At 43.5% G+C, this 27,433-nt stretch overlaps 5 protein-coding genes across 6 annotated transcripts in view; 2 read left to right on the forward strand and 3 right to left on the reverse strand.

Moving 5' to 3' along the window:
- Positions 1 to 747: 747 nt before the first annotated feature.
- Positions 748 to 12,117, reverse strand: ube2f (ubiquitin-conjugating enzyme E2F (putative)). Of its 2 annotated transcripts, none has more exons than XM_088315784.1 (10): positions 11,905 to 12,117; positions 10,648 to 10,824; positions 10,516 to 10,545; positions 9,714 to 9,779; positions 7,000 to 7,067; positions 6,421 to 6,491; positions 6,189 to 6,246; positions 6,062 to 6,094; positions 5,398 to 5,460; positions 748 to 1,758 (listed from the first exon to the last, which is right to left on the reverse strand). In XM_088315784.1, the coding sequence occupies exons 2-10, from the start codon at positions 10,760 to 10,762 to the stop codon at positions 1,708 to 1,710; spliced, it is 555 nt and encodes a 184-aa protein (XP_088171910.1). In that variant the 5' UTR covers positions 10,763 to 10,824; positions 11,905 to 12,117; the 3' UTR covers positions 748 to 1,707. The 2 variants fall into 2 exon arrangements, with proteins under 2 accessions (XP_088171910.1, XP_088171911.1); XM_088315785.1 differs by lacking the exon at positions 11,905 to 12,117 and adding an exon at positions 11,166 to 11,895.
- A 643-nt stretch (positions 12,118 to 12,760) lies between these two features.
- LOC148323852 (creatine kinase, testis isozyme-like) lies at positions 12,761 to 15,963 on the reverse strand. The gene is made up of 8 exons (XM_088314743.1): positions 15,864 to 15,963; positions 14,650 to 14,837; positions 14,407 to 14,561; positions 14,008 to 14,140; positions 13,756 to 13,927; positions 13,538 to 13,661; positions 13,151 to 13,340; positions 12,761 to 13,077 (listed from the first exon to the last, which is right to left on the reverse strand). The coding sequence occupies exons 2-8, from the start codon at positions 14,825 to 14,827 to the stop codon at positions 12,899 to 12,901; spliced, it is 1,131 nt and encodes a 376-aa protein (XP_088170869.1). The 5' UTR covers positions 14,828 to 14,837; positions 15,864 to 15,963; the 3' UTR covers positions 12,761 to 12,898.
- A 738-nt stretch (positions 15,964 to 16,701) lies between these two features.
- Positions 16,702 to 20,545, reverse strand: LOC148323853 (putative methyltransferase DDB_G0268948). The gene is made up of 6 exons (XM_088314744.1): positions 20,279 to 20,545; positions 20,012 to 20,172; positions 17,876 to 18,092; positions 17,368 to 17,468; positions 17,131 to 17,268; positions 16,702 to 16,986 (listed from the first exon to the last, which is right to left on the reverse strand). Exons 1-6 carry the CDS (start codon positions 20,387 to 20,389, stop codon positions 16,884 to 16,886), a joined length of 831 nt encoding a protein of 276 aa, XP_088170870.1. The 5' UTR covers positions 20,390 to 20,545; the 3' UTR covers positions 16,702 to 16,883.
- Positions 20,546 to 23,758: 3,213 nt separating this feature from the next.
- LOC148323854 (olfactory receptor 2K2-like) lies at positions 23,759 to 25,836 on the forward strand. Its single transcript, XM_088314501.1, has 3 exons — positions 23,759 to 24,704; positions 25,447 to 25,715; positions 25,822 to 25,836. Exons 1-3 carry the CDS (start codon positions 23,762 to 23,764, stop codon positions 25,834 to 25,836), a joined length of 1,227 nt encoding a protein of 408 aa, XP_088170627.1. The 5' UTR covers positions 23,759 to 23,761.
- Positions 25,473 to 27,433, forward strand: part of adarb1b (adenosine deaminase RNA specific B1b) — a 65,131-nt gene continuing 63,170 nt past the window's right edge. Inside the window, exon 1 of the mRNA XM_088314938.1 lies at positions 25,473 to 25,785. The gene's annotated coding sequence lies outside the window, so the exon portion shown is untranslated. The remainder of the gene's footprint in view (positions 25,786 to 27,433) is intronic.

Raw genomic sequence — 27,433 nt, forward strand, 5'->3', positions numbered from 1 at the left:
TCAAATGTTCTCTTAAACTTTTGAAAAGATTTGTCTTTGTCTCATTTTTTAATAACAAAATCTGGCATTTGAACAGGGGTGTGTAGACTTTTTAGATCAATTCAAGAGACCATACTGTGTCTCTCAATATTGACTTTCATTGTTACATAAATCTGAATTCAGATTAGACATTAAGAAAAAAACAAGATGATATATGAATGAAATAATTTTCAATCCCAAAAATGAATGTGGTGCAAAAGCTCTTTGACGCTCCAAAGGAGGCAAAAATTATAGTAGTGATGCGAAGCGTGTGACACGCGTTATTTGTGCACACACACATTATTTTTTTTTTTTTTTTTTTTACAGGGCAGGTTCTGAGAGCTTTTGTCATTTTGGCAAAGGAAAAGCACCACTTTGAGCAAATGAACAAATTGTGCATTAGCATTGTCGCCTACGCACAAGCGAGCATATTCTACTTGATTTTCCGGAGAGTGAACTCAGCCCTGTTAAAATGTTCCAGTTCCCAAGGATGAAAGTCAAAAATAGAAAACGAATAATCAAGGACCGAGGCCATTACTGATGTACACGCTCCCTCTAGTGGAGTGCAAATGAATCACAGCCAAAGTACAGTTCAGTTGTATTTAACTAAGTTAGCATATGTATGCATGTAATCTTCAAGACCGATTTTATTTTCTGCCTGGTAAAATAATTGCCATTCACAACCTCAAAATGTCATCAATCAAGAACTGCTCATCATGTTTTTTCTGCTTTTGGTCAAAGAAGCATTTATTTTCATCTTTTCAACCAAAGTTGAGTACACACCAAAAAAAAACCAAAAAAAACAAACGGTGTTGTTGAAGTTGCTCAATTTTATCTGGTCACATGGTTACGTGAAATCAAATCACCTGGTTACAGATCCATTTTTAAGTGGACGATACATCTACTTAAAACATGGATCTGGATCCAGATAGTGTTTTTCTGCAACCACTTGCCGAAATAAACTTGAGTAAATTCAACACATTTTTTTTTTCAGTGTAATAGCGTTTAAGCCTCTCCGCACATTCTGTCAGTTTGCGAGAGACATGGGGAAAAAAATGTGAAAACAGGAAAAGGGAAATGACAAGAAGAGGTGAAAATCTCCCAGTTTTGCAGAGATGTATTAAAAAAAAGTGTGTGTGTGTGTGTGTGTGTGTGTGTGTGTGAACGAGAAGAGATGAGGACGCTACGGTGCTGTTCATTCAAACGCTGTCTGGTGGGGGCGAGCAGGTAGCGTGCCGCACGGAACGTGTCCACAAACGTGTGTAAATGTCTTCGGATTACATCATGTCAACTCGCATGCATTTTTTTTTTCTTTCTTTCTGCCAACACAAACACTGCAGGCACTGGAACTGAGAATGCACAGACACAAACCTTCTGACTTGGAAACAAACAAACAAAAAAAAGAAAGACAGACTTCAAAAGCGGCCGGTCGCTCGCGGGGACGTCGGCTGCCTCCGCGTCAAGCTAGCGGCCGACGTCCGAAAGAATCCCGAAAGCGTCGTGCTTTGCGTCCTTGCTCAAAAGCGTTTCCCGGGTTTGTTTGCGACGACTTGAGGCTTATTGCAAGAAGGTGAGCGGAGCGCGACGTTCGAGACGGCCCGGTTGCTGATTCAGTGTGGACTTGAGAGAGAAAGCTGAGGCGACGGCGGAGCAGCTTGCTCGCAAACTCGCTGCCATCCCATGCGGCTATCATCTGGCGTAGTGCTTGATGTAATCTTGAACTTTGTTCCGAAAATCCTCCTGGAAGCAGACAAAAGCCACGATTGTGTTAGTCATCAACAACCGTGGCCATTTGTGCCTTGGCGCCAAGTCCACTGTTCAAAAAGTCCAAACTTAGTTTAAGTGGACCATAAGAATTTGGGACATTTTGTTACAGTCCAATTCTATGTTGGCGAATCAGAACCATTTCACAAGAAATGGTTTGTGATGGGTCCGTTTTGAACACAGACGCGTCCCTTGAATCTTTCTATTCATGTCTTGCAAGCTCAAAAAAAGCTTTGCAGCAGCTCAGACGGCAAATCCCGATCAAAGCGAAGCTGCAATGTCGGTCATTTTGCACATTTGGCCTTTCCATCTTATGAAGCTGCTCTTCTAATTCCTTCGAGTTTCCTCTTCCACGTGGCCTCTGATCAACTCTAGTTCAAAACGCTTTGACATCTATTTTTTAACTTTTCCCTCCAAATTGATAGCTTCATCAATCAAACGAGTAGCCCAGCCCCTCCCCCAATTAGCTTGTTGTTGTGTGTTTTTTTTGCACAATTCTTAATTAACATGCAACCCATTTATCATTGCCGTGGCGAGCACGGTCCTATCACGTCCCCACACGCTGCGAATTGCAACATTCCGCATCGACCAATACCTTAAAAGGTCAACGGAATCAGGAGAGTTGTGATTGTCCCCATAGGACGTCTCTTCAAAATCAAATTGCTTTTGGGGAGGAGCCAAGCACAGACTCCGTGTTTCCTCGCACCCCCCCCCCCCTCGGGTGAACTATTGAGCGGTCTGCGACACGCAAAGAGCAGAGCTCGTTTTCTAAATGCCCGTTTGACAAAAGAAGAAGAAAGCCGGACACGGATGGTTGTTCAGCCGTGAGCCGATGATGACGACAGTGAAAAAGGATCCAAGTTAAGTCAATTAAAAAAAAAAGGAGAGAAGAACCCCCACAGTGAGATCATTATTTCAAGAAATGCTAACAAGACACCGCTTGGGGATCTTTATAAAAAAAAAAAAAAAAAAATCCAGCTCCACTTGGCCATTCATTAGCTTGAAGAAACTCTGCAGTCTATTAAAACTTTTTCGGCAATACTGCAGTCACGCAAGGCGTTTAGCACTCCTCTTCCCTAATTATCAGAGCTTTCACCGTCATTAGGGGGAAAGGGAAAAACAAACAAAAGCCTTCGGGGATGATCGCTTTCTCCAACAACTGCTACAAGTTGAAAACTAAGCAAAGCACAGGCCATCGACGACAGAAAAGTGGTGAAGGCAACAAAGGTGTGAAGACTGTAATTAAAAAAAAAAAAAAGGCCGAGGATGGAAACACATGAGAATTTTTTTTTTTCCTCCACGTTGTGTTGTCTTTCCGCAAAGTAAAAAAATACGGTCTCCATAAATTGAGCTGCCACAGGGACAGTCCACAAGCCGGCATGCTCCACTCACGACTTCTGTCCGAAATGAAACGTGCGCGAGCGCACCACCCGGCTGCTCTTTATTACTTTGGTAAGAAGACACACAAAGTCGTCTGCTTCTGGGCATGAAGAAAGTCGATAAGGTGAACGTGCGCACGAGTGACGTGATGGACGATGGAGTGATGAGGCTAAGCCGCTCGAAATCGCACAATCTAATCAATGAGCGAGCGAGCGGGACTGGAATTGAAAAGCGAAAATTTGCTATGCATGAACTGCTGCGCCGCGTAAATCAGCAAGCCTCCGAGTCGAGGTCTCTCATCCTGCCACACTGCTGGCGTGCACGACGAGACCCATCGTCAAGCGAGGCTGGAAAACGAACACGCGCTGATGATCTGAATTCAATTTAGGTGCCGCTCGATGGCGGCAGTGCGCCGCTTTGGATTGGAGATGAGCATGATTTTTGAGTTGGGAGTAAATTTCAGTTTGTCACGACGAGGAATGCCAACACGTTGAACGTGGGAATGGGAGTCGCGTTCGGTGGTCGCAAGTGCGTCGCCAAATAAACAAGATACAGCGTCCGATACTAGTTAGCCTAGCTTCGTTCATTTCTTTCAGCTACTCTTTTTTTATTTTTCCGACAGTGTGGGTGTCGCGCGGCTCCGCGCTGCCTCTCACAGGTCAGCCTTGGAAATACAACCGACATCGGTTTAGAGGACCTAAGATGTCCTTTATTAGTCCCACAATGGGGAAATTTGAGTTGAAAACCAAGCAAAGCACAGGCCATCGACTTCAAGTGTTTCAGTCGTTGCGAGTGCAGAGAAAGCAAAAGCAAATGGAAAACTGAATTTGTACACAGGACTGACGAGTGAGTCAGCAAAACAAGCACATGTTTTTTTTTTTTAACAAGCACTTTTTTCTTTCCTTCCCACACACACGTTCTGCTCCAATTCATTGTCACTAAATTGTGGGATATACGGTAAATACCTGCTGCATGCAGAGGTGGGGACCGAGTGAAAAGCACACCAAAAAAAATTGCATCTGTGACTTTTTCAGCAAAATAGCTGCAGAGGCTTCATAGGAAGAAAAAAAAAACCCAAAGGTGAATTCAAAAATAGCAAAGCGCACTTTTTACAAATATACATCTCGAATGACTGCGACATTAAATGTTGCACACCCTTGCCAATTACTGGCCAAAACGAAAAAAGAAAGGAGTGGAGGAAAAAGTCAAATAAAGAAACATTTTCCGAGGTCCCATTTAGTGCTGATTTGACTTTCAAATTGTTGAGCCGGCCTTCCACCCGCAGGCATCAAGTTCGATGATAGTGCGGGGACAAAGAGGCTTTTAAAAAGACCATCTGTGCTCGCTCTCTGCCTACGTCTCCGTTGCATTCCCACACCAGCCGACGTCTCAATATAACACGGCGCTCTGCTCACAAGCTAACGAGCGCTCCAGAAAAAGTCACACTGCAGGTGCAGCACAAATTGCTACTTGCATTTATTTGCACACCCCTCTCATGAAAAGATGCCAGGAAGAAGGCACGAGCAGGGGCGGGGGGTTGAGTGTGCACTGTCAGGAAGCATTCTCATCCGAATGAATAAAACGAAAATAAAAAGTCAACAGCTAGGCGAACACCGCAGAGCTCGAAAAGGCACAATTCACATTTATTTTGTTCTCAAGTGGCAAAATCAGGTTCGCGTCACGGCAGCAGAAATGGAGAAAAAGAAAAAGCCTGATCATGATGCCGTCCCATTTTTTGGGAGAGGATAGTGATTGATCTTTGATTGCTAAACATGTTCAATTATTTACACGTTGATACATTCAAGTTTGTGTTCTGAAGTCACTGTCAAGCTCTTGGAACAAAGAAGGTGCAGAAGAAATATGGGTGCATGTGGAGTGATATGAAAAGATGTGGTGTGGGGATGAAGAGAACGTGGAATTTTGGGGCATGTTGAAAAGTGTTACTAAAGTCAATAAAAGGTGCATTTTTTGTTTTTTTCATTTCAAATGGCAATTAATGTGTTTTGTCGAATGTGCCGAATACACATTTTGGGATGAGAATCAAAGATTTCGGGGGAAAATGTGAATTTTTGGAGTGTTAAAAGTCACTCATTCATTATTAGATTTTGTACAAATTTGGAATAATGTGAATGGGATGAATTCAGTGGAAGTCGAGGAACGCCAAAACAATGGGTGCAAGAAAAATGGGAATCACGTTAATGTGAATTTGCGTGAAACAAATTGGCACAGACTCACCTTGTCTCTCAAATGATGTTCTGCCGCGTCAATGTTCAACGGGTCATCAAAATTCAACAAATCCTACAGAAGACGAGACGTGATGTCAGAACAACAATAATCATCATGACAAGGTGCCGAGGGAGCGTCGAGCGGCCACAGGAAGCGTCCTCAACCCTCACGAGTGACAAGCGATCGCAAATTAAAACCTCTCGAGAAGTCTTGCCGCCAAAAGCGCCAAATCTCATTTTGTTTTCTTGTTTGCATCTCAAGGCAATAATTGCAAAAGATTATTTCCCCCACGTCAGTGCGAGAGCCCCGTCGCAGCTGCCAAGCCAGCTAAGCGATGAGGCTTTTGGAACTCAATTACAGCTCGACGAATGTCACCGCTGTGACGTCTATCCCCAAGAACAATTTTCAAACTTGAACCGCGTGAATTAACGTGCTCGTGGGGCAATATACTAACGCTAATAATCAACCAACATCAAAGTTACTTTTGGGGGCCATGTCTTGGCGAGTGATGACCTCATCCTAATTAGTGCGCACCGCTTTGCATGGGGATGAGATGATTTTGCAAAATGGTAACGACTTTAATGTTGATGTAATACCCACCAAAATATTGGAACACTTAAATCAGTTTGACTGGCTAAAAAATATTTGAGGATACATATAAAAATTAACTTACAGTGAACAACGAGTTCAATCCCCAGACCACATCCTAGAAAAAAAAAAAGAGGAAATTTAATAAAGAAATATTACGTCAAAGTCTTGAATTGCTCGGTAATGCTTCAAAATAAAACGTTCCAGTTTACCTTTAACGTTCTGGTGGGGGCCCACCCCGTGCCGTCAATTGAATGTTCACGTAATAGGCTGAAGACAGACCAAAAAAAAAAAAAAAGGGAACTCAATTGATGTCACCACTTTTACCTTTTTGAATAAAAGAAACCAACAAGGCTGGACTAATCTAACATTTATGATCCTCCGTTAATAATTTAAGAGTTCAAATCAAATCCAACGTCATGAGCGCGGTGTTGAATTTCATACCTCAGGCAGATCTCGCCATTCTCGGTGATATTTGGATGCCATATTCTGGTCAGACATCTCACTTTTGGAGGCTGGAGGTGAACGCACAAACAAATAATCATTTGGATTTTTAGCGGATTGTTACTATCTTGTTGCAGTATGGCGACGCAACTCATTTACTGCCATTGACGGCTAAAGAATTCAAAGATCAATCTTTTTTTACTTGGCTGGTAGTGGATGAGTTTTAACTTACATTCACACATTAAAAAAATAAATCAAAGCCATTCTCCTCCCTTCATAGTTATTTACTCCGATGTGAATTTTCCTCGGGTGCCCCTCAAATGTTGCTTTTGTTATTTTTTCTTCTGTTCAATTGTGTATTGAGTGAAATTGTGAATTTACGATGATCACAATCTAAAGTCCCTCAAGGGAAGAAAAAAAAGTGTGTATTTCTCGAGCTAGCTTTGTCCATTTCTCACAAAGGCCACAACTGATTGGGAGAAAAAAAGTCAACCAAGTGTGGAAAAAAAATGCGAGTGCAACCAAAGCCGAAGAACACGGAAGACTTGATTACGTGTCGGAAGTATCGGAGCCACTCACCACCATGTTATAGGCTTCGGGCACATTTATTTCAAACTGGAACCTGCCACTTTGGTAGTAACCTTCATCTGGAAGGAGAAGTGACAAAACAAGTGAGTGCAAACAGACGGCACGGAGACAGATGCGAGCGTTTGGGGGCCATTCGGCCGTCGCATTGTGCCAGGAAGGCACTTTGCTTTCATGAATCATCCGTTCTTTTTCAGATCCGCGTAATGACTAATAATCCAGCACAAACGGACAGCAGGTCACTTTGAAGCCACACAAACGATTCAAGTTCGCAAGATTTCTTGGCATGGTGAATGGCAGAAGTGGCACGGTGGATAAAAAGATTTCGGGGCTGCAGTGCGTCTTGATTGAAGTCGTTCAACTGTCCGTAGGTGTGAATGATTACTCAAATGATTCTTCCGCAGCATTTGCGGAAATTGTTTAATTCTATCGAACCATGAAAGACAAATGCAGTTAAAAACTCGTCCCGCTCATGTGGCTCAGAAAGCGAGCTTGAAAGCTCCAGCAAGTGCTAGGCTTTCCGCGGCATGACCAAGCCGGCCAGCACAAATGATGAGACATGGCTGGAAGGGCCCTGAATCTTTTATTTAAGTATCAAACAACAATGAAGCTTAACTGACACATAAACTCACACTGGAGGCGGCGGGCGCTCACTATTTGGCGGACAGCTTGGAATTACTTTCACTTGACTTTTATATGCACGTGAGGCAGATGTGCTAGGCACGTGTCCAATGTGCATCGATGGGAATTCTTATTAGAAAAAAATTAAATGGAAAGTGTACTTTTTTTAAACATATGAGGAACTTACAACATAAATTGCGTTATTATTAATTAATTTATTTACTCAAAAGCCACAGAATTAAAAACACAGCGTTTCAAGATTGTCACACGAGTTCAGGAAAAAAAAGAAAATAACGACACAAGAGAGCTGGGTTGGACTAACTGCTGCATTTAGAGCTCATAAATAAATCATTTGTGTCTGCAGCACACTGGAGCAGTCAGTGAGGACATGCGCTTCAACACACACACACACCCACACAAATATTCCAAAACATAATAACCAAACTCAAGTGTGACTTGTATTCCAGGCAAGAGTTGTAATCAGTTTACGCCATTGACGGGTAATTCAGTGACAGCAACGCGATATGTGGCTTAGTATCCGTGAGAGGAAATCAAATTTTAATGGCTTCGTCCCCAAAAAAATAAATAAATAAAAAAATAAAAAATAGAAAATGCCTGCACCCTAGTGGTCAATAATGGACACCTCATGGAAATAGATCAAGTCAATTTGTACGAACAGACTATTGCGTAGCAACTACTACCAATACGTCTTTTGGGTTAACAACATCTTAAAGCCAGCACAATTAAATAATGTTGTCATTTTAAACATGGCTTCAGGTGTGAAACGTACGCTTTAAAGAGGCTTGAGTTCATTAAAAAAAAAAAAAAGCATATGAGCAACACAGCCTCAAGGGTTGCCGACATTACACAAAATCTTTTTTTCTTCTCGCCACCAACCGTGCTGACTCACGCATTCTATAGTCAGCGTTGCCAAGCATCATTGAGCCTGACGGTCAATGAACAATTCATTTGGTTATTCTCAACAGCCGTTCATCAAGGTGTCCTCATTCATTACGTTTCGACAGCATCTCTCCTCGGTGTGTCTTTTGCGGCCACTCGGTGCCTATTAGCAATTACTGTTCTGGAAGAAAGTGTTCATCATGTGTTCCTCATTTTAGAGGTCAAGCATGTTCATTTGATGGCCATGGTGGCGGTGAACAGCATAGAGGCAAAAGCGCGCGTGACGCTGTAGTTTTTAATAACGAGCGCCTTTTCCTCGAGGAACTCAAACTCCTTATCGGATTCACTTATGAAAAATGTCAGCAGCCCTTTGCTATAATTGCTGATCTTTGCTTTTCAGCGTACATTTCGCTTACAAAGGCCTTTGTGAAACTAAGCTGGAGGTGCACCTTCGATTGGGCGACAGGGAGACCGATGACTCATAGGTGGGCCCAACACACACAAACGCGCGTGCACACACGCACACGCAGACACACGCTTGTGTGTAAGCAATAGTTTGCGAAAATCTTCTAGTGTTGCTCGTTCATGACCCAATTTGCAGTGAGAAAATATCGACTCAATTTTGAAGAGCTGACTGAAATGACAGAAATGTATCAATTTTTCTTTGTGAATATCAGAGGGGATGATGATCTTGATCAGTTGTCTAAAAAAAAAAGTAAGCCTGATGGGAGTTGAAAACATTGCAATAGTGGCAAAGAACACGCAAAGCAGAGCATGAACTGGGGAATGCGGTGCACCTCCTGTGATTCAATTCCACACCAGTACATTTGGTGCCTTTGACCGCTGCAAAATTGCTGACAGAGCACAACCAGTCGTCTGCCAAGACTAAATAAACATTGTCGGAACACATACGGGCATGGCCTTAAAAACAATCACACGCACACACAATGGCCCACTGAGCCGAGCTGTTGGAGGAAAGCGGGTCATTAGAGCACAGCGAACGAACACCATGTGGTCAGTGGACGTTCCTTTGCCTGGTTGCCAACCACCGACATGAATGAAGCAGTTCAGAACAAACAAGGCGGACAAGTGGTCAGAAAAATGGATGTGTAATGTCATCACCGTTTTTTTTTAACTATCATCAAGAGAAGCAGCACGAATGAGGACGCTGAATGTTATTCGCTTACCAGGGGACACTGCCAGTTGAAAATGGTGCAGCTTGTCCTCATCTGGGAAATTGGCTTTGCATGTATCTGGAATAAGACGGAAACAAATTGTGTGTTGCAAATCTGTGTCTGATGCACCAAAATCACGCTCATCGTTTGTAAACACACATTGAAGACCAGCCTGTCAAAAGTGAATTTGTCCCTTTTGAAAACACAGCTAAATTTCAAACCAGCTCCCCAGTGCCCCCTGCTGTTCAACAACATGAACTACACAAACATGAGCTCTGACAAAAATTGTTCACGTTAACGCTCATACACAAAATAAATACGGGAAAAAATTTAGCTTGAAACCAGAGTCCTCCATAACTAATGAATTCAATCAAAAGAAAACTAACAATTGAAAGTTTACGACCTATTCTACTGCCCACAAAGCTCTTCTCACAATAATCTTCCCTTTGTGCTAGTGCCCTACTCGTATTTTACAAATCAACACTTAAAAAAAAAGCACACACAAAATAAACACATCAAAAATAGCAATTAAAAAAGCATGGACTATAAAATATGGTTTTAATATGCTATTTCTATAATTTTATATCTTATTGCATCCATCAACTTGAAACATCCATGAGAACAGACCGATCCGATATGGGGATTAAATCGGAATGAGGCACTTGGACCTGTAGGGTCAATATTGTCGTGAAGATGAATGAATGAAGCGCTAACCAAGACCGACAAAATAATTATGAAGCCATGAAAAAAAAAAAAAAAAAACATCTGACTGACATGAACACAATTCAATGGCAAAAATCACATTGTAACTTACTAGGAAGATTGGCTTCAAGTTCAGCAACTTCTGCAGAGAGACAACAATCACAATTAGCACATCTGAAACTGGGTTGACCGCTGCGGCCTTTCACAACGTAATGCGAATGTGTTTGGGTTGGAAAATGCAAACCTTTGGTAAGGAGACGGTCCCTGATGGAGATCCTGTGAGTGGCGTCGGAGACTGCGCCGGCCCGGCCCGTCTGTCCGCCGTTATTCCTCTTCAACTTACTGGCCAGCGTGAGCATGGCTACCTGCAGCGCTGCTGTGCTCTGCCCCGCCCCTGCACGCTGTCCCGCGACTCAAACGCCTGTCACAGTGTGAATGACACACACAACATCATCAGTTTGAATCCTTTGAATCAGGGCGTCTAACCCGAGGTCACCTCAGGGCAGTGTTGCAGCTTCTGATTATATTATTACATAATTGCCACTGTATATTATTTCTGTATTGAGGATTTTAACAAGCGAATTAATCAAAACTGGATATGCATTGTTTATTTTAGGGTTGTTCACGTGCACAATTCCGCCTATGGACAACTCTAGGAAGGAAGTACCTGGAAAAAATCTATACGAGTATGAGGATAACATGCAAACTAAACATGGGAGAATTAAACCCAGAACCTCTTGACTGTGAAGCAGACGTGCTTACCGCCTATCCTCCGTGCTGCCAACAACCAACACTCTGTCCTGCCAAATGTGCAACTTCATCAAGGGATTTTGATGCTAAAATACAATGTGATGTGATTTGGAAGTTTTGCTGAGTATAAACAATCCAGTGGGTCTAAGGTTTGTGTGATGGGGTTTACGAACAGTGGGCATTTAAATTTGCAAAGCAACAAAATGTGTAGTGGTCTGGAAGGAACTTCTGCCTTCATTTGATTGTTTAAGAATCAACGCTTGATGTTTTTCATTCAAACACTAGCGAGAGCTATAACTTCACTAGTGCGTCAGCATAGAAAAGTGATTCGTGTTCCGATTTACGTTGACAGTGGGGTTACGTCTGCGGCGGATTCACGAAACCACGTCGTAAAACGAGGAATGTAGATTTGTCACTTTCACCAAAACAATTCGGTTCACTATTCTGTCTAAAGTCTTCCTTTTGACACTTGACAAAATTTTAACATACTTTGTTATTAGCACAGTTAATAAATAAGAAACATGTCGTAATGTCGCGTAATACAACTAATGACTATGTCGTTACCACAACTAGCGAAGATAACTTCCCCATCCCATTATCATGTCTCACTTTATAATGGTCCCTCTTATAAAAGCAGCACGTGCGAGCATTGAAACACGAACTTTAATTCGTTCAAAGGCAAGTTTTGAAGTAATTTTCAAAACTATCCTGCCGGCCGAGTTAGCTTGCGTGTTATCCGGACGTTGTTTACCCGTAATGTCGGAGCTAGCAGTCCGTGCTACACCATAATCGGACGCTGCCCGATCGCCTAAACTCCGCTCGCTGGTTAATAAAGGCACTGGCGGCTGTAAATGGTAATAAAATGTAACTTTGCAGAAGCCGGTGGTTGGAAGGAACTGAGAGGAGCCTCAGCTGTCAGAAGTTCTCTCCGGTGTCATGCGGAGCGGAAGTCCGGGAACGTCCAATCGACATTTATGTCCGGGTAGAAAAGGCAACGGAACGAATTTACCGAAAGGCCCGTTGGGAGATTTTCTTTCCTGATACAAAAAGTGGAATAATTAAATTGAAATCTCCGTGATTCCGTTTTAATTCAGATCCATATTTTTTTCAACCATCTTATTTGATCCAAAAAACATAGGCCGACGTTTCCATATGTCATTGAATATTCATGTCAATCCTCTGAATGCCATTCCAGCAGCAGGTATTTTTATTTAAGCACAATTCTCTGCATTCAATGTTTGTGTAACACATTTTGACTTGTGGGGTGAAATAAAAACTTTTTGTTCTGCCACTTGAGCCCGGAAGGCACCGCTTGTCATAATACAAATTTAATGGATTAATTTAAATGTTAGCATTTTAATGCATTTAGTCCTTGTATCAGCATTAAGTTCTTTGTAGGTTGCTAATGAAAAAGTTTACATGCCAGCTTGAGCAAAAGTTAGCTCGTTTTTAACTCCATTGGTGGAATTGGCTCATTTATTTAAATGTTTATTAAAACTAAATTACACTATTTAGTGAAATAATCCACAATGTTTTATCCATTGGATGGGTTGTGTACTTTTTAGGCTTTACTGTAAAATGCTGTTTAAATCACTCAAGAGAATATGTCAATGTGAAGTTTTCATTATTTTATTGAGTCCATCCCAGCCTTACACATGTTATATAGAAGTACATAATAGCAGAAACTGCACTCAGGATAGTATTCATAAGAAATGGGGGCACAGGGAAAGGATTGAGGGGATTTTCTATTTCTGGTTGGGCATCAGATCGTCAATGGACTCCTCCTTCTCCAAATTCTTCTCCATGTCCACCAGCAGCTTGACACCATCCACCACCATCTGCACAAGCTCCACCTCGGAGAATCCCAGTCTGTCCGCGTTGGAGATGTCGAAGACTCCATCCACGGCGTCGGTGTCCACGCCACCTGAGTGACAAACCACATTGAGTGCACATGGAAGCGCAGGAATTGGACCAAAAATGGGTAGGTTTGCCGGTACCAGTTCCACGTTTTTGGAGACGCAGCCTCTTAAGAATCTCCTCAAACTCAGCGTGCTTGCCCAGGTTTGGCAGCTTTACGTGTACGCCGGCACGCAGGCCGGTGCCCAGGTTGGAGGGGCAGGTCAAGATGTAGCCCAAGTGCTCGTTCCACATGAAGACTCGGCCTTTTTCCTTGAACCTGGCTTCGATCTACAGGTGGTGAGAAGAATTCAATCATTTTACATTGCTTCGATCTGCCACAGGTGGCGCCATTTCTTCTGCCACAAGTTTTTTTACAAGTGTTCCCAACTTTTTGGGTCCAGGGTAGCCGTAAAGATACAATTTTGTATTGCAATGTTTGCAGTTTGAGAACCAGTGGTTACAAAAAAATGCTCCTTTCCACACACCTCTGCCAGTCCAGTGCAAAAGCGAGTGAACACTTCTTTTATGTTGCCTCCTTTCTGCATTGAGATGACACGCAGATGGTCTTCCTCATTCACCCACACCAGGAAGGTCTTGCTCTCGTTGTGCCTTTGGAACATGAGTGGACAAATGACTCCCAGAGATACTTGAGTTTTTTGAAAGGCCTGCGTGTCGTGTAAGTGGTCAATAGGCGTTTCCTCACCAGATGCCTCTGCCGTCGGGCCAGTCGCGAGCCATTTTGGAGGCCAGCAGCAGAGGGGACACGGGCTTGTCAAACAGGAAGTGGTCGTCGATGAGCTGCTGCTGCTCCTCGTCTGACATATTCTTCAAGGCGTAGTATGTGCCGGTCAGGTCTCCGGTCAGAGAACCCAAAGCTAAAGACAAGTGGAACAAATCAAAATGGTTGACTTTGAGGGCAGGAAGCGCGTCCCCGGCTTTGAGACATTTTCCTCGCCTTCGATGGAGAGCTTCTCCAAAGCACGTCTCTCCCCTCTGGTGCAGTGTGGCGGCAGGCAGAAGCCGCGGATGCTGCGTCCCGTTCGGACACGGGAGCTAAGAACGTAGTTGGCGTCCAGGTCGTCGCCCCCCTAAACAACGGGAACATTGGCATTCTTTAAACGTGCACCATCATCAGTAGATCATTGCTTTTCATTTTCAACAGGCAGTCGAAAAATCCATCCATCTGATTTCTATACTGCTCGTCCTGTTCGGGCTCTGGAGGAATACCATCACTGAGTGGGGAAATAAACCTACACTGCCACAATCGGAAAATCGGAAAAGCAGAGAAAGTGACTGCCAGTTGAAAATGGAAATGAAAGCATACAGACGAGAAAATCACATCAAAGACGCTTACCACCAGATTGCCCGGGTTGAGGTCAGTCTTGTGCGTGTCTGTGGGCTTGTATCCGCCGTGCCTGTCCTCAATCACGGGGTCGAAAAGGTCTTTGTAGACGTCGTAGGACTCCTCGTCGCCGGCCACGCAGCCCACGGTCATGATGTAGGGGTGACCTGCCCACGTTAACATGGTGACGCCCAAGAGTCGCCATCAAAGACCCGCGCGGCCCGCAGTTAGAAGTTCGGAACGCCGTTACTGTACCAGGATTGTCCACCCCGGTCTGAATGACGCCGTCGATGGTGAAGCCGCTTCGAGTGGACCTCTCCTTCAAGGCGGTGTACATGTCCTGAGTCAGGAACTTGGCCATGTGATTCTTGTGCTGACTGAGATCGGGGAACTCGTCCATGGCCTTCAGCCCCCTCTGCTTGCGGTTGGCCATTCCTTCACAGCTGGAACACATCAGCAAAACATGACCACCCCGGACCAGATGCGGCCGTCCATTCGGAGTTTGGCTAACCTTCCCTCGCAACAGCACTTCTTTGCTTCAACTCGCGAGTCGCACGAAAACGTCACAGACGTGATCATATTAATCATGCCATTTCCTAAACATGGCAAAAATCTCTTTACGGTACGAGGGAAGCCCAACATGACGCTGGAACTCAACAAAACTGTCAAGAGGTGCTAAGAGTCAATTTTTGCTTTACATTCGAATAAAAACAATAAATGTACTAAAAGGGCCATTAGCAACGAGCCACCAAATGCATTTACCAAAGATTCATTACCATGACAACACAAATGTACCCTTTGAATTAGACGTAGCCACACATTGAAAAAGTCCACTTTAGAACCAAATCCTAAAAAAAAAAGGGGAAAAAAGGCACCATCCACGGAAGGATCCTTTTTTGAGCTTCAATGCAAATGACACTTGTCCGAGTCACTCCCACAACATGCATCAAGGCCTTTTGGCACCAAAGTGATGAAGTCACAAACAAAGCATGCATTGTTTTTTATGATGTCACAACCTTTTGCCCACAAATTGAAAATGTCCGCCCAACTCAGTGGTCAAAATAATGTGAGCTATTTTGCTTTAAAACAACAATGATTTGAGCTCTGGTCAAGAATGGAATTGAAAAACTTGTTAAGTTCGAGAAACATTTTATATTTTGATTTTTCTTCTGCACTTTGCGAATGAGCGTGTCAATTTATATGACAAATCATCACATACCTAATGTCAATATGAAACATGATCAACCGTTTTGGTCCCTTTGTTGAAATATTTTTTTTTTTCTCAAGCTTAAACCTTTTATCACCCACAAGTCATGACATTTGTACAATTGGCTTTTCCCGTTTTCAATTGAACTCCTGAAATTAAGAAAATGTCAAATTATTTTCGAATGTAACAGTTATCCGAGGTGTCATCTACTTTATTGTAACGCTAAAGTGTGTAAAATAAAAACGCCCTTGTATGTGATTACCTGATTCAGCAACACTTGCGAATATCGATGAAACGGCGAAGAACTTTTTTTTTTGTATGGAAAGAAACAGACTTTTTATATTATTCGGCCCAACTTGATGGCGTGACACGTTCTTTGTTTCACAGGGGCGCGTGTTGCGCGCGTGACGTGACAAAAAGCTTTTAAAGGTGACGCGCGCTGCGTGTTGAAATGCTGCGCTGCTTTTCTCCAAACGCAAATGTGTGACGCGCAGGTTATTTATTTATTTATTCTAATTGCTCTACTGCGTGACGTTCCGCTTGTAACGCAAGGAAGCGCGCGTTCGGCGTTGTTTGGGCAAGCTTTTATTGACATTGGGTTAAAAATGCATAATGATAAACTTGTTACTTTACAATTCTATAAATGCTTTTGCTGTGTTAGAAACTACGAAAATAATGCGGCTTACTTTACTATTGAATACAATAAGTAGCACATACGCCTCGCTTCTATATCAAATTAATATTTATTTGTGGGGAAAAATATATGTTCTGGAGTTCTTCCACACTTACTTCATGCCACCATGCCTTCATTAATAACCTGTAAACTTGTCTACAAATGTGTGGACGCTATGTGGGGCAAAGGCAATATAATGTTGCCCTCTAGCGGCAGTTTGAAGACATTGTAACGCTTCATTCAAAATATTGGACTCAGCTTAATCGTTATCAGTGGATAGTGGTTCACTTCAAGAACGCCAATCCCCGCCAAATTTATATCTCAAGACTTACTTTTGATTGTTTCTAATACAATATTATAATTTGTGACAAATGTAATTTGATAAATCACTTTGACTTCTTGAATTGAAGTACTGAAACGAGAGACATTTTCCATAACATTCTAATTTATTGAGATGCATATAAACTGGCTCTGTAGCTTCCAAGCAATTAGAGATGTGTTAATGCTTCATTAATCTGCCACAATATCAAACAATCCCCATTTTTAAAAAATATTTGTATTATACGTTGTATTTTTTTATGGCTACAACACAGCACATTTGTCCTTTTTCTAGACGGCTTCTGGGCCGGTTTTGCTTGCCAGCAGGCAGAAATACTTGACACACATCATCACTTCTGTCTCTGCTGAAGTCACCTTCATGATGGACATCAACCTGCAGTGAGGAAGGCGGGAAAACCCAAATCACAGTCTGACCCAGTCGTCATGCCTCGCCAACATGGAAGGACCGCACACAGTCCCGTCAAAGGCAAAAAGGTAAGAAGGAGCGCTATGAGCTCTCAAAATCAAGTCAGAATACCTTTGACAAATGTCCTGCGAGAGCCTGTCGGCCTTCTGGGGGTCTTCCCTCATCATTGCCTGATAGCTGGAGAAAGATTCCACAAAGCCCATGTAGCTGGACAGCGGCATGGGCTTCTTCACCAACACTTCCTCATACCTGCAATGGCAACAGTAAAATAGCTCGACACCGTGTCTAAATCCATCCATGCAGTTTGGATGGATAGCCGAAACCTATCTCAGGTGGCTGCGCACTTACCACTCTTTGTCAGCATAAGGGATGGAATTGTAGGCCTCCCGGTATAACTCGATAGACTTTCCAAGATGAACACTGCGGTACGGATCCATAGCTGCATAGAACTGTAAGTGACCAAGAGAAATAATCATTTGGGTTTTTTTTTTTTTTACTGTGATGTATTTGCTACTAATGGATCCACTTTATCAGAACCTTTTTTTTATCAAACTTACTAAGTTTCTAATTTTGATTGCTTTCCATATTATGGAAAAAATAATAGCTTGTATCCAAATAGTTGCGTCTCTGGCCAGATGCTCACTCATCAAGTGAAAAAAAAAATCCTCACTGTTTACTTCCTGGTTGGGTGCCACGTCAGCGCGCTCAAATATGAGCAAGGTTGTTGAGTGTACCGGTGCGCGTTTACACTGAGCAAGTGTTGTGTGAGAGTTCCAAAGAAAAAGTCACTAATTGGCAATAGTGAGTGTATCTGTGAAAATGTCCCAACATTTCTCCTTTACAAATCTGTGCGTACCTCTTTGCACACTTGGTTGAGTGACTCTTGGCAGCAGCCCGGGTAGGCCAGTTCCATATTGACGGTGTAGTTGAGCAGAGCCAAGCAACCGCGAGGCTTCAGGACCCTGTGGGCTTCCCGCAGAAAGCATTGTCTGTCAAACCAGTGGAAGGCGGACATGGCCGTTATCAGGTCCACTGAGCTGTCAGCAAATGGCAGCTCCTCAGCCCCGCATTGTCTAAAGGTGGAATCATACACAAAAACAAACAAAAAAAACAAGCAGTGCCTTTAACTTTCAGAATTTTCTATCGTAGACAGCCATCATTTTATCAGTATTTCCTAAAGCGCCTCACCAGGTTTGTGGGTAGGGATGGAAGTCATAAAACTTATTTTCTTGGTCATTTCAGTCTTAGGATTCCTTATTGCCCACCTGATATTTGTGCTTCTCAAAAAAAAAAAAGTTTGCTTCCCTGATAACAGCGTTTATCACAAAAAAATTAATCAATAAAAAAAAAGAACCAGGACTTTGCCCGGCCCTCCTCTGAATGGGTCTGACCTTAACGCAGCGAGGGGGCTCACGTGTTCCAGGGATGCTGGAGAGCGATACCCTCTGGAGGTTTTTCCATAGTAGGGTCACCCTTGGCGGGCCGGTCTCGGGTTGTTCCAGACAAAGACGCCACCGTGTGGGTGCCTGATGAGGTGGCATCCCCACCAACCGACTATCCTGCGGCGGGCAAACAACCCACCCAGGAGAACCCCCCCCCCAATTGTTCCAACACCAAACACAGCCCAACATGTAAACGAACCGCCATCCTATCTGCTCGCGTTCTCCACCATCACGGCAAGATGACCTTTAAGGACTGCGGGCTGAAATTGACCAAGAGGCAAGCCCCGCCCCCGATGGCTCAACATTAGCGCGGTTGACTTCCAACCACTTCCGACATTGCTATCAAGGACGCAGCGAATCTGGCACAAGATTGCAAATTTTGGAAGAAACTGGTTCAACTGGTTGGCTCTATCCATCGAGATGGGCCGCTCCTCTCACCGCAACAAAATTAAAGACTTTGCCCGGGGCTTGGGCTGCTGAGGCTGTTTGAAGTTTCTTGTTGTCTGACTTCAAGACACACTTTACGGAAGAGTGCCGAAGAAAAAAAAAGACAAATGTTGGATATTTAATGCAAAAGGAGCAGTGCAAATCTTAATAGGCACGGTCATATATTGGGAAATGCATTCAGTGAAAATAATCGACACCTGGTGGATTAAACTAGAGCGAGCCTAATATGTCAGGAATGAATGAAAGTTGACTTTTCTCAGTTGGTCTTAAAAACAATCAAGTAAAATGCAACTGGAACATTTACAAGTAGTCTACTTTTCTTTTCTCTCTCTATCGCCCCTCCTAATATCACATGAAATATTATAAGTGCATATGATATCTTCTGTCCAATGTTCAATCACAGGGGCGGAGCTACAAGGTAGCCTGGGCTGGTCATATTATTTTCCAGCTAAGCCAGACACAGGGAACATTTTGGATGCAAATTTCCTGCAAATTTTACATGGAAGCATTGTTCTTACACTGCTTGAGATATTTATATAAATTGCACATAAATTTAAAATATTTTTACAATTGCTCTGAATGCAAACTTACACAATCTGTCGTACTATTTGCACGTCATGTCCAAAAAGTCCTTGTTTATCATCCACAGTCATAGTTGCATAAATTAAAAAATGTAATTTTCTAGCACACACATTCAGAATACAAGCAGGAACAAACAAAGAAACTTTTGGAATGGTGAACAATGACGAGATTTTTGCCTCATTATGCTTTTTAAAATATCGCATGCGGGCTTGATCAACCCACCGAAAAACTTTTGTCTGCGCCCCTGTTGAAGAGATTGAAGAGTTAAATATTTCCGAATCGCTTTAAGAAGCAGTATCAGTCATGAAAATGGAATCACAAAATTCCCACCCTTGGTCGAGTAACCCGGAGCCTTTGCCGGCTTACTTTGGGCGAGAGACGAATGGTTGAACTTAAAACTCCAGTGCAAAGGTTGGACACAACATTTATTGCCACGTCACACAACCACATTGGAAAGAAAATGTACACGCAGCTGTTAACTGATATCAATTTGAGTCTTTAATCAGTTGCCACGTACTTACCTATAGGTGATGTTTGGCTTTTGAGCGTGCTGTTGAGCCATCTCCAGCTGGGCCGGGCTCACGTCCATGCCCACCACCGACTCAAAGTGTTTGGCCAGCAGCACCGTGCCTTGCCCCGAGCCGCAGCCCACGTCCACGGCTAACTGCAAGGGCTCACCTTTCTGTTGATAATAATCATAATTATTATAGTTATAATACGTCTATTAATTGTTATCCTCATTCAATATAATAGCTCATTGTCAGCACATTGTGAGGCTGGCCTCCTACCTGTTTTCCCACAAATGTCATCACATGTTGAATCAGCTGATCCGATGGAGAAATCCTATATTTCCAATATGAGGCGGCATGATCTTTGCCTTCAAACAAACGGTGAGCCATAACAAGGCAAGTAGAGATTATTATATCGATTATCCAAATGGAATGTCTTTAAAACGACTTTTTTCCCCCCTTATTGGACTTGTGTAGCGCACATGGGCACACGCAACATTCTGGTCACATGCAGGCACGCACACAACTTTTAAAAAGGCAGTAACAGTGGGCCGATTGTCAAAATGGGAAGCTCTATTTTGTCGGGCGGCACATGTTGTGTTTGACAATGAGCGCCTTTAAAGGGAAAGCGCAAGATTTTTTTTTTATTTTTTTTTGTACTTTTTTGGGGTGCCGTCGAGGAACGCGGCGGATTCGGATTCCATCGTTATATCCGATCTTTTGTGCTCGTTCACATTAAAAACAAATGCAATGCAATGCAATGTGTGTGTGTGTGCGTGAGAACGCAACGCGTCGGTGATATGACACGCATGCGCACAGAGCACGACCTCGAATGACACGAAATGAAACCGACGTTACTTGACTTACACAGTATATTCGAATGTGCCACGTAAAATATATTCATGTAGTTTGTCATGTTAAACTGCGGCGAGCTCTATCTGTAGCAGGGTCAGGTCTAGGCTGGGACAATAAATAAATAAATAAACAAATAGTGCCACCCTCCCAAAAGTAAACCCCCTCTAAATATGTTATATTTCACATTTTTTATTATCTAATGCTTCTCTTCTCCACTCCACTTCTTACTGTCTTAATGTCTTGATTGCCTCCTCAGATTTGAAAAATATCCGAGTTCACACTGCTTGAAAAAAAAAAATTGTACGTCATTAATGGGCAAAAAATAAATAAATAAATAAAAATCCGAAATGACCTGTAGTGTCAAAACAGGATAAACTTAAAGGGGATAAGTCATGGAAAATTGACTTTAATTGTTTATATGCAACTAACCATAGCTTGTGACTTGACTACAAACCTGCCTGAAAAGCCCACGAGAACCACAAAATTTAATTCGGTGTGAATGAGAGGGACTTTAAATAATGGCAGGTGTGTGGTAATTCTCACTTGCGTTTCAAGGCTTAATTCTGAACATCGCCACATCCAATTATAAGAGGAAATGCGTACACATTGCTTCTATTCATAGTCGCTGCGCAAATTGCCAACTTGTGCATTATTTTATTTGATTTCTTTTACTTCCCCTCTCAACAAGATTTGTTTTTAATTGATTAGGTTATCGGTCACATTAAGGGTGGAAAATGTTTTGAAATGATTTATCTTGGTTTCAGTTTGGCATTTGAACAGGAATGCGTAGACTTTTGTAAATATGGTACCGTGCTGTGGGAAGGATGCAAATTAGCATAGAAATGAAGATGACATGCAGTACGGATTTTCAGCATCACGAACAACCCGGTTAATGTCACGTTGGCTAAATAGTGTTTATCACCGTCAGGGTTTGTTGATGAGTCGTCTCAACAATTTGTCAGACTGAAAAACAAGTTTGTTATTGTTGAGTGCCCCCCAAGCCCTTTGAGAGCGCTGTGCTGCTAATTGTTCTCACGGGACTGCGATAGGGACACATAATGACCTGTTGACCATCCAATTTGTGCAGCGACTATGAATAGAAGCGATGTGTGTTTTTTTTTTTCATGTCAAAAAAAATAAAAAATTGGAACCTGCATCCTAGTCTGCCTGTATTTATATTCCTTACATCTAAACTCAAATCAAATTGAAGCGCTCGCTTAAAAAAAAGTAAAAATGATCACGTGACAAAGCAACCGTCTATGAAAAATATCTTAACACTACTGTTAAAATGTCGTCAACAATTCCAAGCACAACTTCCTGAACTCATGTGCAAGATGGTACACCAGAAGATGCAAAACACTCATTCGTATAAACAAAAGTCCAGGACGGAAAAGAAAACTGCACAAGCTTCCAAAAAATTCTGGTGGAAATGTTTTATGGCCAGATGAGACAAAGATGATGGATGAGCCTCCTGGAAAAGCAAAAAAAAGCTTTGCTCATGATTCCAAAGATACGAGCTCATCTGTCAAGTAACGTCATGTCTGCAGAAACATTTTGTCTTTCTATTCAAGAAATATTCTGCAGCGCTGGCATCATGCGGCAAGATTTTGATGACCCCCGAAGGGGGCCAAAATTTGGAAGCTTTTGGTCTGGCCAATTCAGTCGCTGGACTGAAACTGACAACAACGCAAATATAGTCTGTGCTTTGATGAAATTGATTTGTCGGTCATGCCGGGCAACAACCCGTGACCACTGACCACCCTCTGAGATACAACTAAAGACCTCCGAACCGAAAATTTAGAACTGAAGAAACGTAGGGTGTGCTCCTAAAACGGACTGTTCGGTCTCTGTACCACCGATGTCAGAGTTTGGTCCGTATTGCCGGCAGTCACTGGGATTTTTTTCCCGTGAGAGTTGGACTCCAACAAGGCTGCCCTTTATCACCGATTGTGTTCACAACTTTGATGGACAGAATTTCCCCATTGTGGGACTAATAAAGGACACCTTTAGGCGCGGTCGAGGCACTGAAGGTGTCTGGTTTGCTGGCCTCAGTTATTGCATCTCTGCTTTTTGAAGATTGTGTCATACTGTTGGCTTCTTCAAGCCGTGATCTTCAACTCGCTCGGTGCAGTTGGGATGAAAATCAGCTCCTCCAAATCGGAGACTTTGCTCCTCGGTCGGAAAAGGGTGGAGTGCCCCCTCCGTGTCGGGGATGAGATGCTACCCCAATTGGAGGAGTTCAAGAATCTTGGGACATGTCCCACAGGCAGGAGGCCCCGACGACGATGCTGGAAAGACTACGTCTCGGAGCTGGCCTGCGAAGGCCTGGGGATCCCTCTGGAAGAGTAGGAAGAGGAAGTTGGGCAGAGGGAAGTGTGGGGGCTTCCCTGCTGACGCTGCTGCTTCCATGACCTGAACCCGGATAAGCGGCAGAAAATGGATGCATGCAGGGAAATGCCAGAATTCGGGAAGAAAAAGCTTAGAAGAAGGAAATGACTTTTTCAATTCTTTTTTGCATTTTTTATTCATTAATCCAACAATTTTAGGTTCGTCCCTAAAGCCAGACTCACCAAACTTTTGGTGAGTACTGGCAGAAATTGTTCAGGTTTTGCCAGCCAGACTCCAAATGGTGGTCAAAAATGAAACGCATGCACACTTCTTATTTGATTGACATCGTCGTGTCCCCGTTGGGCTCATCGCCAAGTCCGACAGCTTGACCAGAGGCCGACACCCGTCGAGTGTTGCATCGTCAACACGCAGCCATTGGTCCCCTGGAGTCCCAAAGGTCTCGCTGTTTTCTTCCGAAAGCCTTTAACTAGCCGTCCCCGCGCACGGTCGCTCGCTCGCTCGGAGGGGCGGATGCGCGTCTCCTTGCTACGTTTGCCGCCTGCGTTGACGTTGTTCAGGATGGAAAATGTTTCCGTTCTCACAATGTTGACTCTCTCTGGTTTGAATTTTCCATTTGTGCAACGACTCATCCTTTTTGTGCTCGTGCTTCTGTGCTACCTCATCATCCTGCTGAGCAATTTGACCATTATTGTTGTCATCATTTCGGACCGAAAGCTCCACAAGCCCATGTATGTTTTCCTGTGCAACTTGTGCGTCAATGCCTTGTACGGCTCGCTCGGCTTTTTCCCCAAATTCCTGGTGGATCTCCTGTCGTCTCATGTGATTTCCTACGCCGGCTGCTTACTGCAAGGTTATGTCATACACTCGTCCAATACTTACGATTTTTCCATCTTGGCGCTGATGGCTTACGACCGCTATGTGGCTCTGTGTCGACCTTTGGTGTATCAGTCGTTCATGACGAGGCAGCGAGTGTCCCTCTTTGTGTGTTTGTCTTGGTTCATCCCCCTCTTTTGTATGTTTATGAACACGGCATCGCTCTTGGGGAAAAAACTTTGCGGCTCTCACATCCACAGGCTCTACTGCGTCAACCTGATGGTGGTCAACCTCGCTTGCTCGCCATCCAGAGCCAACAGCATCATCGTCGCTTTCAACATCGGCCTTTATTTCTTGCATTTTCTCTTTATTTGTTGGTCGTACGTGTATCTGATCAAAATGTGCATTTCATCCACGCAGATGTGGAAGAAATTCAGGCACACGTGCACGCCGCACCTCACCTGCCTCCTCGCTTACACCGCAGCCGTGCTGTTGGATTTGTTGTACATGCGATTCGGTTCGGCCACGATGTCGCAACACCTTCACAACTTCATGACGATCGAGTTTCTGCTCATTCCTCCCATTTTGAATCCGCTCATCTACGGGCTGCAGCTGACACAAATCCGCAACAGGATATTGAGTTTTTTCACAGTCAAACAAAGATGCACGGCTTTTAGAACGAGACAATGTGCATTTAAATGTGGAATATGATAAATGTGGTGTTTATGAATGAACAACAAAAATAAATGACATCAATGACACTTTGCAATGATTCCTCATTGCTGAAAAATCCAATTTTCATTGTGGGTGTTCTTGAATAAGAACTTACCGACACTAACTTCCAATAAGACACACATCACAAATGACACATTCACATTTATGTGCACTTTTTATTATTTTGCATTCCTGTTCTTTTTTTTTTTTACATTCACACCTTTCTTTAATTAACCAAACGTGCATGAACGTGCGGAGAAAGCGTGTGGGGAAGGTATGTACAATTCATATAACGGATTTAATGAATTAATGGTTTTAATTGCAATCCTGAGATTTCTGTCATGTATTAAATTGAATGGAATGTAAATGAAATATTCACTGAGTATGAGAGTATAACAAAATATAAATGCCTTGGTATATATTTATGTACTGTGTGTATTATTGGTGGGACATATTATATAAATTATTATTAATTTAAAGTTAATTTAAAACTGGTTAAAATACACAAAGAAAATTGGATAGTACTCCCTTTTGAACATGTAAACTGCTTATGACGATCATTTGTTTTCCCTTTTTGAATATTTAACCATATTAATTTCTGTTATCTGTTTATATGTTCAATAAAAAAAAACAATTCAATAAATTGTATCAATGTCGAATAAAACACGTCACTCGAAAGGCACCGAAACGCACTCCGCGTCACTTGGTGGCGCTAGTGCACCGTGGCGTCCTGCGAGCTTTCCGACACACGCAGTCGCGGCGTCGGAGAAGAAGGCCAACCGCCGCTCATCCAGTCTCGGTCGCACCAGCCAGTCTGTCAGTCAGCCAGCAAGCCAGCAAGTCGTGCGAGCACGACTGTAGCACGCACTTTGCAACCTCGTTGAAGCCCACCACACATGCCATAGCCAACCTCCAACAATCACTTCCCTCTTCCTCGCTCCTTCTGCGTCCGCACCACCGTCGGACGACACGCAGGCGGACAGACGTCCGTGTGTGTGTGTGTGTGTGTGTGTGCGTGCTTTTGGGAAGGGGAGCCACGGTGAAGATTAGAAAACGTGAGTACGACTGTTTTTATTTTTTTTGATCCATAGAAACCCGCCTGCTAATCGCGGCTCTTTTTGTTAACGTCCCCCCTGTGTGTCTTTTGTGCAATAGCGCACGATCGCAATAAAGAGGGCACATGATCGTGGTGTACAAATGTGTGTATATTCCATTGGCTATGGAGTGAGGACCAGTGCTGGGTGTCCCAAAAAAAAAAAAAACGCGAGACGGTTGTGGTGCTTGAAGGCGGTCGTGTCACCTCGGCTCTATCCTGACATCGCTGCCCGGCTGCCAGGCTGGTTCGCGAGGGTCCGCTAGGGATCTACCGCATCGTGCTCGGTCAACCGTGGGAGCCTTTCGCGCAGTTGTTGTTGCAACACGTCGGGGGTGTTAATGCAGGTGTTCGCCGCAGTGTGCCGTGTGATGATGTCTCCGTTGCTTTGGCAAAGATTGCATTGGATTGGGGGCGAGGGAGGGAAGGGGGGGGGCAGGCCGGGGGGACGGCGGGGGGCGAAGAGACAATATTGTGGGGTCGGAGTGCGGCTTGGGTTTTTTGGGGTCCCACGGAGGATCAAACAGCGAATGTTGTTGGGCCCTCCTTGATTTGTTAGTCATTTACTCAAAGCATGCAGCAGCTGTGATTTTTGTATTTTTTTCCCACACTGACATTGTTGTATACAAACGGTGATTTTGGATTTATGATTTAGAGGCATGAATGTGACTGGGTTTACATAATTATTTATTTTTTGTTTTTTGACCCCATCTACCCTCGTGAGGATAAGTGGCTCCGATAATAGATGGATGGGGAATTCTGGTGGACCGAAACTTGCACGGTGCAATTGGCAGGCCGCACAGTAAACTAGCGGTTAGAACGACGGCCTCACACTTTGAAAGTTGAAGGTTCCAATCCGTTGCGTGTTCTCCACGCTTTGCAAAAATTTGAGTGATTGTATACCATCTACTCCCTTCACAACAAACAGCAGTTCGTCACATAGTAAAAATTCTTCTATTAAAAAAAAAAAAATTAATTAATTAATAAATTTGCCACAAATTGGTCCAATAATGCTTATGTCTTTTTGGGTTGTCATCTGTGTGCATATCTTTTCTATAGTAAAGCTGGTGCTCCTCAAAGTAAAATATCTCAACTTATTACGTAACAAAAGGCCAATTTCTTTTGAAGAGTTGCTGCTGCATTGCTGACCTTGCTGACGTCACGCACTTTGTGTGCGTGTGTGTGTGTGTGTGCGTGTGTGTGGGGGTGCACGTGCGTGTGTTTTACCACTCCCACTGTCAAGAAAACTGCATGCGGTTGTGAGGGTCCCGCAACTGTATGTTGGTAAACCCGGGCCGTGGCAATAAAGACGCCAAGAAGATATTGTAGCTGGCTGTTAAGTGCAAGTCTCTTGCGTAATCTCACTGTTGAGCGAAACTGGAGGCAACTGCAATAGCCGTCCCCACGTGGACGGAGCAGCGCCTCTCATCAATCCATACGGGCCTTGCCTTGAAGACGTGCTCGTTTTAGCACGGATGGATGAGGAATTGCTCAGTTAACCTCAATGGAAACTAGTGATAGATTGATTATCGACCGGGCCGATTATCGGGGCTGAGGGAAGGATTTCCTCCGATTGTCCGTGACAGCAGCCTGCCACTGAAGCGTCTCGT

The sequence above is a fragment of the Idiotropiscis lumnitzeri genome, chromosome 14 (assembly GCF_059441095.1).
Source record: "Idiotropiscis lumnitzeri isolate Australia: NSW breed Sydney's pygmy pipehorse chromosome 14, RoL_Ilum_1.0, whole genome shotgun sequence".
In the NCBI taxonomy this organism is placed as follows: domain Eukaryota; kingdom Metazoa; phylum Chordata; class Actinopteri; order Syngnathiformes; family Syngnathidae; genus Idiotropiscis; species Idiotropiscis lumnitzeri.